This window comes from Ranitomeya variabilis, chromosome 5 (assembly GCF_051348905.1).
Source record: "Ranitomeya variabilis isolate aRanVar5 chromosome 5, aRanVar5.hap1, whole genome shotgun sequence".
In the NCBI taxonomy this organism is placed as follows: Eukaryota; Metazoa; Chordata; class Amphibia; order Anura; family Dendrobatidae; genus Ranitomeya; species Ranitomeya variabilis.
This window is the reverse complement of record NC_135236.1, coordinates 299094499-299112432: the sequence shown is the minus strand read 5'-3', so window position 1 is coordinate 299112432 and position 17934 is coordinate 299094499. Positions and strand designations below refer to the sequence as shown.

General features: G+C 45.6%; 1 protein-coding gene across 6 annotated transcripts in view; it reads right to left on the bottom strand.

Annotated features, from left to right (window-relative positions):
* TASOR2 (transcription activation suppressor family member 2) overlaps positions 1 to 17934 on the bottom strand; it is a 190674-nt gene that overhangs the window by 41321 nt on the left and 131419 nt on the right. For all 6 annotated transcript variants that reach the window (XM_077264467.1, XM_077264464.1, XM_077264469.1 and 3 more), the window contains one exon: positions 16873 to 16953. In XM_077264467.1, coding sequence (XP_077120582.1) covers positions 16873 to 16953 — 81 coding nt within the window. The remainder of the gene's footprint in view (positions 1 to 16872; positions 16954 to 17934) is intronic.

Here is a 17934-nt window from a genome sequence, read left to right as displayed (position 1 = left end):
TATACACCCACCGACAGGGACCAAGCACCTCAGTTTGTGCTTAGTGTCTGTAGGAGGCGGACCTGGATCTTCAGATCCGCACCTAATCTTTATTCCTTCACAGGTTTTGTTGTTTTTATTAACGTTTTTGGCTTTTCTTTTTCAGATACAGCATTCAGGGATTCAGGGTGCAATCTTCCACCCTGCCTCCCCAGGAGGGCTGCTGAGCGAGCAGTGTGGTGACGTCCGCATCGCAGCTCTCAGACCGCCGGCAGGACATTATCCCCTGTCACCCTTCCAGGTGCTCCAGGGTCTTTATGGTGGCGGTCCTTGCCAAACAGTCCCCCTTACCCCTCTCCTCGGAGAGGGCTGAGAGGAAGACTGTGGTCACCAGCGGTGACCCTCCCCCTTGTTTTGGGGTCGAGGCCGTCTTCTGGACGAAGGATTCTGTTTCCAGCGACCCCTCTCTCATTGGGCCCCTGGTCGATCCTCTCTCTACCTGTGGAACCGGAACATGCAGGTACCAGCGCTTCAGCAGCCGCTCCCCCGCAGCAGTATTTCCCTGTCTAAATGTACAGCGCTTTCACACAGTCACGGCCGGTTTTTACTTTCACTTTCACCGCTGCGGCCGGCCACGCCCCCTCCGACGCTTTTTCGGCGCTCTTTTCCTCCTCCACTCAGAGGGGCTTTTACATCTCGGGCACGCCCTTCCCTTTTGGTGCGGCCCTATCAGGAGCCTTGGCTTATTCTTCTCAGTACAGCACCGCCCCTTCTTCTCCGCTGGCACTTCCTGGTTCAGCAGCTCCGTGCACAGGAGACATCGTGCGTTGGGGGTCACAGATAACTCTGCTCTGCGGTGCGGTAGGATTGCGACGCTATATTGGCCCCTCCCTCGGTATTATCCATACCACTGTAGGCCCTTTAGACTTTTCTGTAGTATAGTGCTGCAGAATATCCTTATGTCCAACTCTTCTGGAGCCTTCCTTACCAAACCTACCATAACTCACTATGCCTGTGCTCGTTGTAAGATAAAGTGGTCTGTAGGCCAGTCGTCGCCTCTCTGCCAGTCCTGCAGTCCTCCTGCCATGTCTGCCCCGCAGGAAGCTTCCGAATCTCGGGACAGGGGGTGCTCCCCCTCCCCCTGAGTGGGCCGTTGCTATATCGCAGTCGGTCTCTGATTTGACTAAGGTATCTCAGTCCCTGGTCCAGGCGCTTGAATGTTTTCCACAGCCTCCTTCAGCCACCAGTGCTCCGACCGTCTTCTATGGCGAGTCGGCCGCACCTGACCCTGAACTACAGGGAGACAAATCTGCCAGCCGCTCTAGAAAGAGGACTGTCTGGCTCTTCGTCTGGTTCTCCAAGTCCCTCCGCAGCGCTCAAGCTGCTCTCCTCTTCCCAATTCCCCTCTTCTGAGGAGGACATTGGGTCTGATGTGGATTCCCAGTCAGGTTCTGACTCCGATTCAGACCAGGCTTCTAGCATGCAGGCTGTCGTAGATAGTCTTATTTCGGCTATATCGCTAACCCTCAAACTAAAACAAGACGAGGTTTCCCCCCAGGATTCCTCTGTCTCCTTTAAGTGGGTGAAGAGTCCCTCTGGCTCCTTTCCTACCCATGAGGAGTTTGAGTCTACCCTGTCTAAACACTGGGAACATCCTGAAAAACGTTTTTCGGGTAGAAAACATCTGGACGTGCTCTATCTCTTTAGCGCCGATCTTCACTCCAAGTGGGCTGAATCTCCCAAGGTCGATCCACCCATCTCCCGTCTTTCCTCCAAGACTGTTCTTTCCTTACCAGACGGCGCGTCGCTTAAGGACGCATCGGACAGACAAATTGAGGCGCTGGCCAAATCAGCTTTTGAGACAACGGGTGCTTCCCTCTGCCCCAGCTTTGCTTCCACCTGGGTGGCTAAGGCCATATCTGCCTGGGCCAAGATTCTCCGCCGGGGCATTTTGGCTTCGGCCTCCCCTACTGAGCTGGCTGACCTCGCAGACCAGATTAACCACGCAGGGAAATACCTTCTCACTGCCTCCTTAGATGCAGCAGCCTGTTTAGCTAGGGCAAGCAGCAACATTGTCGCTATTCGCCGCATTCTTTGGCTCAAAGCATGGAATGCAGATGCTACTTCCAACAAGTCTCTCACCAACTTGGCGTTTCAAGGTTCCAGGCTTTTTGGCGCTCGTCTGGATCAAATTATCTCAGACGCAACTGGGGCAAGAGTACCTCTCTCCCCCAGTCCAAGCCGAAATGCTTCTTTAACCCAAAGGGTCCTCGAACATTTCGCCCCTTTCGTCCGTTTGCAGCCTCAGATTCCTCTTCGCAACAAGAGCGACCCGCTACCACGGGTGAACGTAAAAGACCCTCTTACAAGCCAGCTCCCATGTGGAGATCCAGAGCTCCACCTTCCAGGTCTTCCGGACCTCGTTCCAACAGATACCGTTCCAAGTGATGGGTCGCCCCCACCTGGGAGTCTTTCCAGGGTGGGAGGCAGGCTTCTTCTCTTCAAAGACACCTGGCTGTCAGTGATCAGCGACGCCTGGGTCAGAGAGATTATCACCTCCGGGTAAAAGATCGAATTTTCTACCCTCCCGGAAAATCTCTTCTTTCTCTCTCGCCCCCCCAAAGCAACCGTCCCATTTATGGCGGCGGTCATGGCCCTCCTTCGTTCCAGGGGGATCCTCGTTATCCCCTACCTGGACGATCTATTGATCAAGGGGTCCTCTCGTCTAGACTGTGCCCACAGTCTCCAGGTCTCCCTGGACACCCTGACCCGTCTCGGCTGGATTATCAACCAGACCAAGTCCTCTCTGATTCCGTCCCAACGACTGTCCTTCCTGGGCATGGTGTTCGACACGAACTTAGCTCGGGTCTTCCTCCCAGAGGACAAGTTCTCAGTACTCCTCAAGGCGGCCTGCCTTCTCAAACGCCCAGCCCCTCAGTCACTTCGTTTCTGCATGGGATTCCTGGGAAAGATGGTGGCCTCCATGGAGGCTGTTCCTTTCGCCCAGTTCCACACCCGCCCCTTCCAACTATTCCTCCTATCCACCTGGAACAGGTCCTTGGACTCCCTGGACCGTCCCGTCCACCTTCCTCTCTAGGTCCGTCAGTCCCTAACCTGGTGGACGCTGTCCTCCTCTCTCCTGAGAGGAAGATCATTTCTCACCCTTCAGTGGCAGGTCACCACCACCGATGCCAGCCTTCTCGGGTGGGGAGCAGTCTTCCGACAACACACGGCCCAGGGCCGTTGGACCACTCAGGAAGCTCTCCTTCCCATCAACCTTCTGGAGATCAGGGCAATCTTCCTTGCGTTAATCCGCTGGCAGTCTCTTCTATCGAATTTTCCCGTCCGCATCCAGTCGGACAACGCCACGGCCGTGGAATACTTAAACCACCAGGGCAGGACTCGCAGCGGCCAAGTAATGGCAGAAGTGGCAAAGATTCTTCAGTGGGCGGAATGCCACGTTCTGGCCTTATCAGCCGTTCATATCCCTGGGGTTGAAAACTGGGCAGCCGACTTTCTCAGTCGCAAGGGCCTAGCAGCGGGCGAGTGGTCTCTCCACCCCGCAGTCTTCAATCAAATTTGCCTCCGCTGAGGTACGCCAGACGTCGATCTTATGGCGTCCCGGATGAACCACAAGGTCCCTCAGTTTGTCGCCAGGTCCCGGGATCCTCTTGCCGTCGGCCACGACGCCCTGGTAATTCCATGGTCCCAGTTTCAGTTTCCCTACCTGTTCCCACCCCTCCCCTTGATTCCAAGGGTGGTAAAGAAGATCAAGTTGGAAGGGATTCCAGTCATACTGATAGCGCCGGACTGGCCAAGGCGGCCGTGGTACGCCGAGCTCGTAAACATGCTCGCGGACACTCCTTGGAGACTCCCGGATCGGCCAGACCTCCTCTCGCAGGGACCTCTCTACCACCAGAGTTCTTAGCCGCTGAGTTTAATGGCATGGCCTTTGAGGCCGCAGTCTTAAAAAACTCTGGTCTCTCTTCCCAGGTCATACAGACCATGATCAGAGCCAGAAAACCGGCTTCTTCCCGTATCTACCACAGGTACTGGAAAGCGTTCTTTCGGTGGTGCGAAACCAATGAAGTTTTTCCAATGTCCTTTTCTCTGCCAGATCTTCTCGGTTTCCTCCAGTCTGGTCTCGATTCGGGCTTATCCCTCAGCACACTCAAGGGACAAGTGTCCGCTCTGTCGATCCTCTTCCAGAGTGACCTTTCCTCCATTCACCAGGTTCAGACTTTTCTACAGGGAGTTGCGCATATCGCCCCTCCTTTCCGTCCTCCCTTGGAACCTTAACCTGGTCCTTGGCGCTCTTCAGGCTGCTGCCTCTTCATGACGTGCCCTTTTCCCTTCTCTCTTGGAAGGTCGCCTTCCTCATTGCCATTACATCCATCAGGAGGGTCTCCGAGTTGGCAGCCCTGTCATGTCGTTCCCCCTTCCTGATTCTTCATCAGGATATAAGGTCGTTCTTCGACCGGTTCCCGAGTTCCTTCCCAAGGTGGTCTCGGCCTTCCACATCAACGAAGACATTGTCCTTCCATCATTTTGTCCTTCTCCGGCTCATCCTTTGGAGAAGTCCCTTCACAAGCTTGACGTGGTCAGGACCATTCGGGTATATCTTTCTAGAACCGCTCCTTTCCGTCAATCCGATTCTCTCCTTGTCGTTTCTGAGGGTCGTCGGAAGGGCTTTCAAGCGTCTAAATCCACCATTTTGCGCTGGATTCGCTCGGCAATTTCAGAATCGTACCGTGTTCATGAGGCACGTCCTCCTCCGGGGGTACGAGCTCACTCCACCAAAGCTGTCGGAGCTTCTTGGGCTGTTCGCCACCAGGCCTCCGCCTTACAAGTTTGATAGGCCGCAACCTGGTCGTCTTTGCACACGTTTACGAGGTTCTATCGGGTTCATACCCAAGCCTCGTCCGATGCAGGTCTTGGTAGGAAGGTACTGCAGGCAGCGGTCGCACACCAGCCGACCTGAGACCTTTTCTCATTTCCTTTCTACCCACCCTTTTCCGGGACTGCTTTTGGACGTCCCATGGTTGTCCTGTGTCCCCCAATGAAGCGATAAAGAAAGAGGGATTTTTGGTACTTACCGTAAAATCTCTTTCTTAGAGCCTTCATTGGGGGACACAGCACCCTCCCTTCTTGTTTGTTCGGGTACCGTGTTTGGGGCCTGGAGACCCTAGTTGAGTTGGTACTTTTACTGTTATGAGTTCTGTCGCTTCTCCTACTGCTTTTTGCACTAACTGAGGTGCTTGGTGCCTGTCGGTGGGTGTATACTGCCGGGGGAGCTACGCCTTTTCCTTTTTTTGCATAGTGTCAGCCTCCTACCAGCAGCAGCAGCATACACCCATGGTTGTCCTGTGTTCCCCAATGAAGGCTCCAAGAAAGAGATTTTATGGTAAGTACTAAAAATCCCTCTTTTTCTGATCAGCTGTGGTAAATGACAACAGAATGCTATTTGATAGTTTATAAACTAAGATACAATCAGTACGGCTGCATAAAAGTACATGGAGAGAGAAGTCTATGCTCACTCAATATTTTAATCACAGCTATGTGTGATGGTGATTGAGATGAATATGTGAGACCCATGCCAAGAGGAACTGTCACCAGGTCAAAAGCGGCCACTTTCTGCATTTATTTTTATTCCTGATGCTCCAGAGTAATATTTTCTTTTCTTTAACCACTTAGTGAGGGAGCCAAATTTTTAAAATCTGACCAGTATCCCTTTATGTGGTAATAGCTCTGGAACGTTTCAACAAATCCCAGTGATTTTGAGAATGTTTTTTTCATGGCACATTATACTTTATGATAATGGTAAATTTAGGTTGATATGTTTTGTGTTTATGGTATATACTCGAGTATAAGCCAAGATTTTCAGCCCACTTTTTTGGGCTGAAAGTCCCCCTCTCGGCTTATACTCGAGTCATACCCAGGGGTCGGCAGGGGAGGGGGAGTGGGGGCTGTGTAATTATACTCATTATACTCACCTACTCCTGGCGCGGTCCCTGCAGGTCCCTGCTTCCCAGCGCTGCAGTTTCTTCCTGTAGTGAGCGGTCACATGGTACCGCTCATTACAGTAATGAATATGCGGCTCTACCTCCCATAGGGGCGGTGCCGCATATTCATTACTGTAACGAGCGGTAACGGTGACCGCTCACTACAGGAGGAAGCTGCGGCGCCGGGGAACAGACGGGCAGCGACAGGAGCAGGTAAGTATGACGGGGGCAGTGTGCTATAGTCACCTGCTCCTCGTTCCACCGTCGGCGCCGCTGTGTCTTCCGCAGTGACGCTCAGGTCAGAGGGCGCGGTGACGCGATTAGTGCGCGCCGCCCTCTTCCTGATCGTCGGTGCAGAGGATGGGAAGACACAGCGGCGGAACAGGGAGCAGGTGACTATAGCAAGTGCCGAGGGCCTGAGGTGAGTATGTGATTTTTTTTATTTTTTTAATCTCAGCAACAGCATATGGGGCATCTTATGTGGCCATGTGCAGTGTATATATGGGGCAAATATCTGTATGGAGCATCTTATGTGGCCATGTGCAGTGTATATATGGGGGCAAATATCTGTATGGGGCATTGTATGTGGCCTTGTGCAGTGTACATATGGGGGCAAATATCTGTATGGGGCAACTTATGTGGCCATGTGTAGCATGATATGGGGCAAATATCTGTATGGGGCATCTTATGTTGCCATGTGCAGTGTATATATGGGGGCAAAATATCTGTATGGGGCATCTTATGTGGCCATGTGTAGCATGATATGGGGCAAATATCTGTATGGAGCATCTCTATGGGGCCATGTGCAGCATTATATGGGGCCATGTGCAGCATGATATGGGGGCAAATGTCTGCTGTATGGAGCATCTTATGGGGTCATAACCTTTGTGCAGCATTATATGGGGCATATTTTAATATGGAGCATCTTATGGGGCCATCATTAACTGTATGGAGCATTATATGGGGCTCCTGATTCAATATGGATATTCACAAACACTTAAACTACTGATGTCTCAATTAATTTTACTTTTATTGGTATCTATTTTTACTTTTGAAATTTACTAGTAGCTGCAGCATTTTCCACCCTAGGCTTATACTCGAGTCATTAAGTTTTCCCAGTTTTTTGTGGCAAAATTAGGGGGGGTCGGCTTATACTCGGGTCAGCTTATACTCGAGTATATATGGTATTTCTAAAAAAAAATATCAGAAATGTGAGAAAAATGTTAAAAAATTAGCAATTTTCAAACTTTGAATGATTATCCCTTTAATCCAGATAGTCATACCAAAGCAAAACATTAATAAATAACATTTCCCACATGTCTGCTTTACATCAGCACCATTTGTAACATTTTATTTTGTTAGCATTTTAGGAGGTTTAAAAACGTAGCAGTAATTTTTCATTTTTTCAAGGAAATTAACAAAATTTATTTTTTTAGGGATTTATCCATGTTTGAAGTGACTTTAGGGGTCCCATTTATTGGGAAATTCCCAAAATTGATACCATTTTAAAAACGGCACCCCCTAACATATTGAAAACTGCTGTCAGGTAGTTTATTAACCCTTCAGGTGCTTTTCAGGAATTAATGCAAAGTGGTATGACAAATGAAAATGTGTATTTTTACCACCTAAATGCCTCTAACTTCTGAACAGGTTACAACAGCCATCAGACTCTAAGGCCGCTATTTGGTCATGAATTGCCATGGCAAACATCTGGACCACAAAATTATGATCTGAGGGCACCAATTGGAATAAAGAGGTAGCCCCTACACGCTGTTAACCATTTATATTGATGTAGTCACTATTAACAACAGCATCTAAGGGGTTAAACAGATCTGGAAGGTGCAAACACTGATCGTGGGTGATGCAGCAAGTTGTCAGCTATAGCGTACAGCCGACAGCTGCTGGATTGTCTCCTCTATGGGGAGGCTATTCTTTTATATCTCAGATCAGTTAAAAGACGTATTGGCTGTCATTAAGGGGTTAAATGACTATGTAGTTCCAGAGATAAGGGCTTTTTTATTTAGTGCAAATTTGTATGGCCTTTCCAAGGGAAGTGTTGTAATAATCCAGTACAGCCTAAAGGCAAACCCACAGAGAATCCCATAAGCAACCACCACATGTTAAAGGGGTTGTCCACTACTAGGACAACCCCTTCTAAACTAAATGTTCGTCCCCCATAAAATAAAGCCTATACTCCGGTGCCGGATGACGTTCCCGCAGTGTCTGCACTCACTCTCCTCGAGGCTGTGATGCGGTGTTGTGACACCACGTGATGCAGGTAACTTTGCTCGCCTTGGAATGAACTGAACATGAAGTGGAAGCTAGTGATCAGCTGTAGCTCAGACTTCCACTTAACCCCTTCACCCCCAAGGGTGGTTTGCACGTTATGGACCGGGCCAATTTTTACAATTCTGACCACTGTCCCTTTATGAGGTTATAACTCTGGAACGCTTCAACGGATCCTGGTGATTCTGACATTGTTTTCTCGTGACATATTGTACTTCATGATAGTGGTAAAATTTCTTTGATATTACCTGCGTTTATTTGTGAAAAAAATGGAAATTTGGCGAAAATTTTGAAAATTTCGCAATTTTCCAAATTTGAATTTTTATGCAATTAAATCACAGTGATATGTCACACAAAATACTTAATAAGTAACATTTCCCACATGTCTACTTTACATCAGCACCATTTTGGAACCAAAATTTTTTTTTGTTAGGGAGTTATAAGGGTTAAAAGTTGACCATCAATTTCTCATGTTTACAACACCATTTTTTTTTAGGGACCACATCTCATTTGAAGTCATTTTGAGGGGTCTATATGATAGAAAATACCCAAGTGTGACACCATTCTAAAAACTGCACCCCTCAAGGTGCTCAAAACCACATTCAAAAAGTTTATTAACCCTTCAGGTGTTTCACAGGAATTTTTGGAATGTTTAAATAAAAATGAACATTTAACTTTTTTTCACACAAAATTTACTTCAGCTCCAATTTGTTTTATTTTACCAAGGGTAACAGGAAAAAATGGACCCTAAAAGATGTTATACAATTTGTCCTGAGTACGCCGATACTCCATATGTAGGGGTAAACCACTGTTTGGGGCATGACAGAGCTCGGAAGCGAAGGAGCGCCATTTGACTTTTCAATGCAAAATTGACTGGAATTGAGATGGGACGCCATGTTGCGTTTGGAGAGCCACTGATGTGCCTAAACATTGAAACCCCCCACAAGTGACACTATTTTGGAAAGTAGACCCCCTAAGGAACTTATCTAGATGTGTGGTGAGCACTTTGACCCACCAAGTGCTTCACAGACGTTTATAATGCAGAACCGTAAAAATAAAAAATCATATTTTTTCACAAAAATGATCTTTTCGCCCCCAATTTTTTATTTTCCCAAGGGTAAGAAGAAATTGGACCCCAAAAGTTGTTGTACAATTTGTCCTGAGTACGCTGATACCCCATATGTGGGGGTAAACCACTGTTTGGGCGCATGGGAGAGCTCGGAAGGGAAGGAGCGCCGTTTGACTTTTCACTGCAAAATTGACAGGAATTGAGATGGGACGCCATGTTGCGTTTGGAGAGCCACTGATGTGCCTAAACATTGAAACCCCCCACAAGTGACACCATTTTGGAAAGTAGACCCCCTAAGGAACTTATCTAGAGCTGTGGTGAGCACTTTGACCCACCAAGTGCTTCACAGAAGTTTATAATGCAGAGCCGTAAAAATAAAACAAAATTTTTTTCCCACAAAAATTATTTTTTAGCCCCCAGTTTTGTATTTTCCCAAGGGTAACAGGAGAAATTGGACCCCAATAGTTGTTGTCCAATTTGTCCTGAGTACGCTGATACCCCATATGTGGGGGGGAACCACCGTTTGGGCGCATGGGAGGGCTCGGAAGGGATGGAGCGCCATTTGGAATGCAGACTTAGATGGAATGGTCTGCAGGCATCACATTGCGTTTGCAGAGCCCCTAATGTACCTAAACAGTAAAACCCCCCCACAAGTGACACCATTTTGGAAAGTAGACCCCCTAAGGAACTCATCTAGATGTGTTGTGAGAGCTTTGAACCCCCAAGTGTTTCACTACAGTTTATAACGCAGAGCCGTGCAAATAAAAAATATTTTTTTTCCACAAAAATTATATTTTAGCCCCCAGTTTTGTATTTTTCCAAGGGTAACAGGAGAAATTGGACCCTATATATTGTTGTCCAATTTGTCCTGAGTACGCTGATACCTGATATCTGGGGGTGAACCACCGTTTGAGCGCATGGCAGAGCTCGGAAGGGAAGGATCATCATTTGCAATGCAGACTTAGATGGATTGGTCTACAGGCGTCACATTGCGTTTGCAGAGCCCCTAAAGTACCTAAACAGTATAAACCCCCCACAAGTGACCCAATATTGGAAACTAGACCCCCCAAGGAACTTATCTAGTTGTGTTGTGAGAACTTTGAACCCCCAAGCGTTTCACTACAGTTTAGAACGCAGAGCCGTGAAGATAAAAAAAAAAAAAATTTCCCCAAAAAATTATTTTTTAGCCCCCAGTTTTGTATTTTCCCAATGGTAACAGGAGAAATTGGACCCCAAAAGTTGTTGTCCAATTTGTCTTGAGTACGCTGATACCCCATATGTGGGGGGGAACCACCGTTTGGGCGCATGGGAGGGCTCGGAAAGGAAGGAGCGCCATTTGGAACGCAGACTTAGATGGAATGGTCTGCAGGCGTCACATTGCGTTTGCAGAGCCCCTAATGTACCTAAACAGTAGAAACCCCCCACAAGTGACACCATTTTGGAAAGTAGAACCCCTAAGGAACTCATCTAGATGTGTTGTGAGAGCTTTGAACCCCCAAGTGTTTCACTACAGTTTATAACGCAGATCCATGCAAATAAAATTTTTTTTTTTTTTCCACAAAAATTATTTTTTAGCCCCTAGTTTTGTATTTTCCCAAGGGTAACAGGAGAAATTGGACCCCAAAAGTTGTTCTCCAATGTGTTCCGAGTACGCTGATACCCCATATGTTGGGGTAAACCCCTGTTTGGGCGCACGGGAGAGCTTGGAAGGGAAGAAGCACTGTTTTACTTTTTCAACGCAGAATTGGCTGGAATTGAAATCGGACGCCATGTCACGTTTGGAGAGCCCCTGATGTGCCTAAACAGTGGAAACCCCCCAATTATAACTGAAACCCTAATCCAAACACACCCCTAACCCTAATCCCAACGGTAACCCTAACCACACCTCTAACCCAGACACACCCCTAATCCCAACCCTAATCCCAACCGTAAATGTAATCCAAATCCTAACCCTAACTTTAGCCCCAACTCTAGCCCTAACCCTAATGGGAAAATGGAAATAAATACATTTTTTACATTTTTTTTAATTTTTCCCTAACTAAGCGGGTGATGAAGGGGGGTTTGATTTACTTTTATAGCGGGTTATTTAGCGGATTTTTATGATTGGCAGCCATCACACATGAAAGACGCTTTTTATTGCAAAAAAATATTTTTTGCGTTACCACATTTTGAGAGCTATAATTTTTCCATATTTGAGACCACAGAGTCATGTGAGGTCTTGTTTTTTGTGGGACGAGTTGACGTTTTTATTGGTAACATGTTCGGGCACGGGATATTTTTTTGATCGCTTTTTATTCCGATTTTTGTGAGGCAGAATGACCAAAAACCAGCTATTCATGAATTTCTTTTGGGGGAGGCATTTATACCGTTCCGCGTTTGGTAAAATTGATAAAGCAGTTTTATTCGTCGGGTCAGTACGATTACAGCGATACCTCATTTATATAATTTTTTTTTGTTTTGGCGCTTTTATACGATAAAAGCTATTTTATAGAAAAAATAATTATTTTGGCATCACTTTATTCTGAGGACTATAACTTTTATTTTTTCGCACATGGTGTATGGCGGCTCGTTTTTTGCGGGACAAGATGACGTTTTCAGCGGTACCATGGTTATTTATATCCGTCTTTTTGATCGCGTGTTATTCCACTTTTTGTTTGGCGGTATGAGAATAAAGCGTTGTTTTTTGCCTCGTTTTTTTTTTTTTTTTTTTTTTTTTACGGTGTTCACTGAAGGGGTTAACTAGTGATATAGTTTTATAGGTGGGGTCGTTACGGACGTGGCGATACTAAATATGTGTACTTTTATTGTTTGATTTTTTTTTATTTAGATAAAGAAATGTATTTATGGGAATAATATTTTTTTTTTATTTATTTAGGATTTTTTTTTTTATTTTTTTTTTTACACATGTGGACATTTTTTTTTAACTTTTTTACTTTGTCCCAGGGGGGGACATTACAGATCATTGATCTGGCAGTGTGCACAGCACTCTGTCAGATCGACGATCTGCTGTGCAGGGCTGCAGGCTTACCAAGTGTCTGCTTTGAGCAGACACTCGGTAAGCCACCTCCCTCCCTGCAGGACCCGGATGCCGCGGCCATCTTGGATCCGGGACCTGCGGCGAGGAGGGAGGTAGGAGACCCTCGGAGCAACGCGATCACATCGCGTTGCTCCGGGGGTCTCAGGGAAGCCCGCAGGGAGCCCTCTCCCTGCGCGATGCTTCCCTATACCGCCGGCACACCGCGATCATGTTTGATCGCGGTGTGCCTGGGGTTAATGTGCCGGGGGTGGTCCGTGACCGCTCCTGGCACATAGTGCCGGATGTCAGCTGTGATAGTCAGCTGACACCCGGCCGCGATCGGCCGCGCTCCCCCCGTGAGCGCGGCCGATCGCGTATGACGTACTATTCCGTCCTTGGGAAGTAGGGCCCACCCCACATGGACGGAATAGTACGTCTAATGACAGAAAGGGGTTAATGTTCAGTTTGTCGGAAAGCTGAGACAGTGACGTCAGCGCTGATTGGGCGCTGATAATCATGTGTCATCATAGCTCCGGGACCACGAGTGCCGACACCACTGGAACAGAGCATGCACGGGAAGCGAGTATAGGCTATTATTTTATTGGGGTATAACTTTTAGTTTAACCCCTCTCTGACCTTAGACGTACTATCCCATCGAGGTGACCTGGGCCTATCTGACCTATCTGGGATAGTACGTCATAGCAATCGGACGCACTCACGGGGGGAGCGCGGCCTATCGCGGCCGGGTGTCAGCTGACTATCGCAGCTGACATCCGGCACTATGTGCCAGGAGTGGTCACGGACCGCCCCCGGCACATTGCGATCAAACATGATCGCAGCGTTCCGGCGGTATAGGGAAGCATGGCGCAGGGAGGGGGCTCCCTGCGTGCTTCCCTGAGACCCCCGGAGCAACGCGATGTGATCGCGTTGCTCCGAGGGTCTCTTACCTCCTCCTCCCTGCAGCAGGCCCGGATCCAAAATGGCCGCGGCATCCGGGTCCTGCAGGGAGGTGGCTTCACTGCACCTGCTCAGAGCAGGCGCCGGGAAGCCTCCAGGAGCTGTGCATGTCAGATCGCCGATCTTACACTATAACATGATGCCCCCCCCCCGGGGCAATGTTATAGTGTAAAAAAAAAAAAATATTCACATGTGCAAAAATATATATATAAAAAAATATATATATATATATATATATATATATTTCCTATAAATACATTTCTTTATCTAAATAAAAAAAAAAATAAAAGTACACATATTTAGTATCGCCGTAGTGACCCGACCTATAAAACGGTCTTACTAGTTAACCCCGTCAGTGAACACCGTTAAAAAAAAAAAAAAAAAAAAAACGAGGCAAAAAACAACGCTTTATTCTCATACCGCCAAACAAACAAGTGGAGTAACACGCGATCAAAAAGACGGATATAAATAACCATGGTACCACTGAAAACGTCATCTTGTCCCGCAAAAAACGAATACAGCGTCAAAGAAAAAATTAAAAAAAGTTATAGTCCTCAGAATAAAGCGATGCAAAAATAATTTTTTCTATAAAAGTTTTTATCGTATAAAAGCGCCAAAACATAAAAAAATGATATAAATGAGGTATCGCTGTAATCGTACTGACCGGAAGAATAAAACTGCTTTATCCATTTTACCAAATGCAGAACGGTATAAACGCCTCCCCCAAAAGAAATTCATGAATAGCTGGTTTTGGGTCATTCTGCCTCACAAAAATCGGAATAAAAAGTGATCAAAAAATGTCACGTGCCCGAAAATGTTACCAATAAAAATGTCAACTCGTCCCGCAAAAAACAAGACCTCACATTACTCTGTGGACCAAAATATGGAAAAATTATAGGTCTCAAAATGTGGTAACGCAAAAAATATTATTTGCAATAAAAAGCGTCTTTCCGTGTGTGACGGCTGCCAATCATAAAAATCCACTAAAAAACCCGCTATAAAAGTAAATCAGACCCCCCTTCATCACCCCCTTAGTTAGCGGAAAAATAAAAAAAATAAAAAAATGTATTTATTTCCATTTTCCCTTTAGGGTTAGGGCTAGGGCAAGGGTTGGGGCTAAAGTTAGGGTTAGGATTACATTTACGGTTGGGAATAGGGTTGGGATAAGGGTTAGGGGTGTGTCAGGGTTAGGGGTGTGGTTAGGGTTACCATTGGGATTAGGGTTAGGGATGTGTTTGGATTAGGATTTCAGTTATAATTGGGGGGTTTCCACTGTTTAGGCACATCAGGGGCTCTCCAAACGCGACATGGCGTCCGATCTCAATTCCAGCCAATTCTGCGTTGTAAAAGTAAAACAGTGCTCCTTCCCTTCCGAGCTCTCCCGTGTGCCCAAACAGGGGTTTACCCCAACATATGGGGTATCAGCGTACTCAGGACAAATTGGACAACAACTTTTGGGGTCTAATTTCAACTGTTACCCTTGGAAAAATACAAAACTGGGGGCTAAAAAATAATTTTTGTGGAAAAAAAAAAGATTTTTTATTTTCACGGCTCTGCGTAATAAACTGTAGTGAAACACTTGGGGGTTCAAAGTTCTCAAAACACATCTAGAAAAGTTTCTTGGGGGGTCTAGTTTCCAATATGGGGTCAGTTGTGGGGGGGGTTTCTACTGTTTAGGTACATTAGGAGCTCTGAAAACGCAATGTGACGCCTGCAGACCAATCCATCTAAGTCTGCATTCCAAATGACGCTCCTTCCCTTCAGAGCTCTCCCATGCGCCCAAACAGTGGTTTAACCCTACATATGGGGTATCAGCGTACTCAGGACAAATTGTACAACAACTTTTGGGGTCCAATTTCTTCTCTTACCTTTGGGAAAATAAAAAATTGGGGGCAAAAAGATATTTTTTGTGAAAAAATATGATTTTTTATTTTTACGGCTCTGCATTCTAAACTTCTGTGAATCACTTAATGGGTCAAAGTGCTCACCACACATCTAGATAAGTTCCTTAGGGGGTCTACTTTCCAAAATGGTGTCACTTGTGGGGGGTTTCTACTGTTTAGGCACATCAGGGGCTCTCCAAACGCAACATGGCGTCCCATCTCAATTCCAGTCAATTTTGCATTGAAAAGTCAAATGGCGCTCCTTCGCTTCCGAGCTCTGCCATGCGCACAAAAAGTGGTTTATCCCCATATATGGGGTATCGGCGTTTTCAGGACGAGTTGTACAACAACTTTTGTCCTGTTACCCTTGGTAAAATAAAACAAATTGGAGCTGAAGTAAATTTTTTGTGAAAAAAAAGTTAAAATGTTCATTTTTATCTAAACATTCCAAAAATTCCTGTGAAGCACCTGAAGGGTTAATAAACTTCTTGAATGTGGTTTTGAGCACCTTGAGGGGTGCAGTTTTTAGAAAGGTGTCACACTTGGGTATTTTCTATCATATAGACCCCTCAAAATGACTTCAAATGAGATGTGGTCCCTAAAAAAAAAATGGTGTTGTAAAAATGAGAAATTGCTGGTCAACTTTTAACCCTTATAACTCCCTAACAAAAAAAAATTTTGGTTCCAAAATTGTGCTGATGTAAAGTAGACATGTGGGAAATGTTACTTATTAAGTATTTTGTGCGACATATCTCTGTGATTTAAGGGCATAAAAATTCAAAGTTGGAAAATTGCAAAATTTTCAAAATTTTCGCCAAATTTCCATTTTTTTCACAAATAAACGCAGGTAATATCAAAGAAATTTCATCACTATCATGAAGTACAATATGTCACGAGAAAACAATGTCAGAATCACCGGGATGCGTTGAAGCGTTCCAGAGTTATAACCTCATAAAGGGACAGTGGTCAGAATTGTAAAAATTGGCCCGGACATTAACATGCAAACCACCCTTGGGGGTAAAGGGGTTAAGAAGGGTTGTCCTAGTAGTGGACAGGCCCTTTAAGACCATGGAAATCAGCACTAACTAAAAAGGCCCTTATCTCTGCAACCAAATGGCGGATTTAAAAAGATACTATTGAGCGCATTTGAAAGACCGGAACATAGTCACTGATTGGAATATTGAAGTATTGAGTACCCAGTGCAATCCAGGCCATGAGGGCCTTTTAATATATTGCTGTCAAACCTATTCCCTTTCAACCCGTAAAACAAAAAGGTAGGGGAATACAGTTTAATGGTAGCAAAACAAAAAAAAAGTGTGGTCTAAGACCAGAAGTGCACCCAAGTTTTCAAATAAATTAGAGAGATAATAAAAGACAAAATATTGAATAAATATAGTCAAAGTGACCAACCTGAAGGCTTCATCCACGTCAGCCCTCAGGTTGGTCACTTTGACTATATTTATTCAATATTTGTCTTACTTTTATTATCTCTGATTTATTTGAAAACTTGGGTGTATTCCCATCTGGTCTTAGACCACACTTATGGGTTGCACTCATTAAACTAATATAGAACCAAAAAAAGGTCACTGTGAGTATGGCTTGTATGTCCAGCAGTACTAAGATTCACACTCTAACATTTCCCTCTTTGTCATGTACATTGCTGCTTACTATTTTACTAACATTGGTTTGTGAACCAGTTAACTTCTCTGCTTCATTTATGCCAACGAAATTTCTTAAATGTTCATGTTCTTTAGACTTTGCCTAGGATTAAGAAAAAAATACAGATTAGAATAAGGTTATAGGTAGTATTTATACACAGCTAGCCTTATAGCTCTATAAACTTCTTTCAGTCTTATACAACTGAAAGAGACAAGTATAGCTACAACTGAAACTAAGACATAGCTACAACAAAATGTAGCTATATTTTTCAATGAAAAAAAACATTTAGTATGTTATTTTTTAGCTTTTAGCCCAGTTTCAAAGATTTAAAAGGCTTAAACAGTTGCAAAATGCTTGTGCAATGCTGTGCAAAGATTTAGCAGCTTTTGAGTTTTCAGACCAATTTTGGCCAGCTCTAAGTGGGCGGAGCTGGGGTGGGAGAGTGGCGTTCAAGACAGCACACATCAAGTTCACGGTAAGCTGTGGCATGACAAGCATTACACCTGTCCTTGACTAGAGTATGGTTGGGGCGAGGAGAACACGGATATACATGCCACTTCCGAGCCTCATCCAATTCATTAACAGGCAAGTGACTCTTAATGAATCAGGAGTCTTGCAGTCCATCTCACCTCTCATCAAGCACCTCGCCCCTCATCAAAACCAATGTGAAAAAAGCTAATTTTGATTAATCAGAGCCGTTCTCTAAAAATTATTGCTCTAAAACTAAGCCAAACTTATAGGTGGCAAAAAAGACTAAACAGTCTAAAAAGCACCAAATTCAAACAGCATTAAATATTTTTATAAATTCATTGAAATTTAAAGGGAACCTGTCACCCCCTCAGGCGTTTGTAACTAAAAGAGCCACCTTGTGCAGCACAAATGCTGCATTCTGACAAGGTGGCTTTCTAGTTATGATGCCTGCACACGCTGATATAAATCACTTACCGCCCCCTCATACCGTGAAATGTTCCCGAAGGCTTGTCTTTCCTTGCTAATCAGACGCAGCACAGCCGTCACTCCGGGCTTGTGCGCACCGGGCGCCGCCTCCTCAGCGCTGTTTTCAAATGAGCCGGTGCCTGCGCT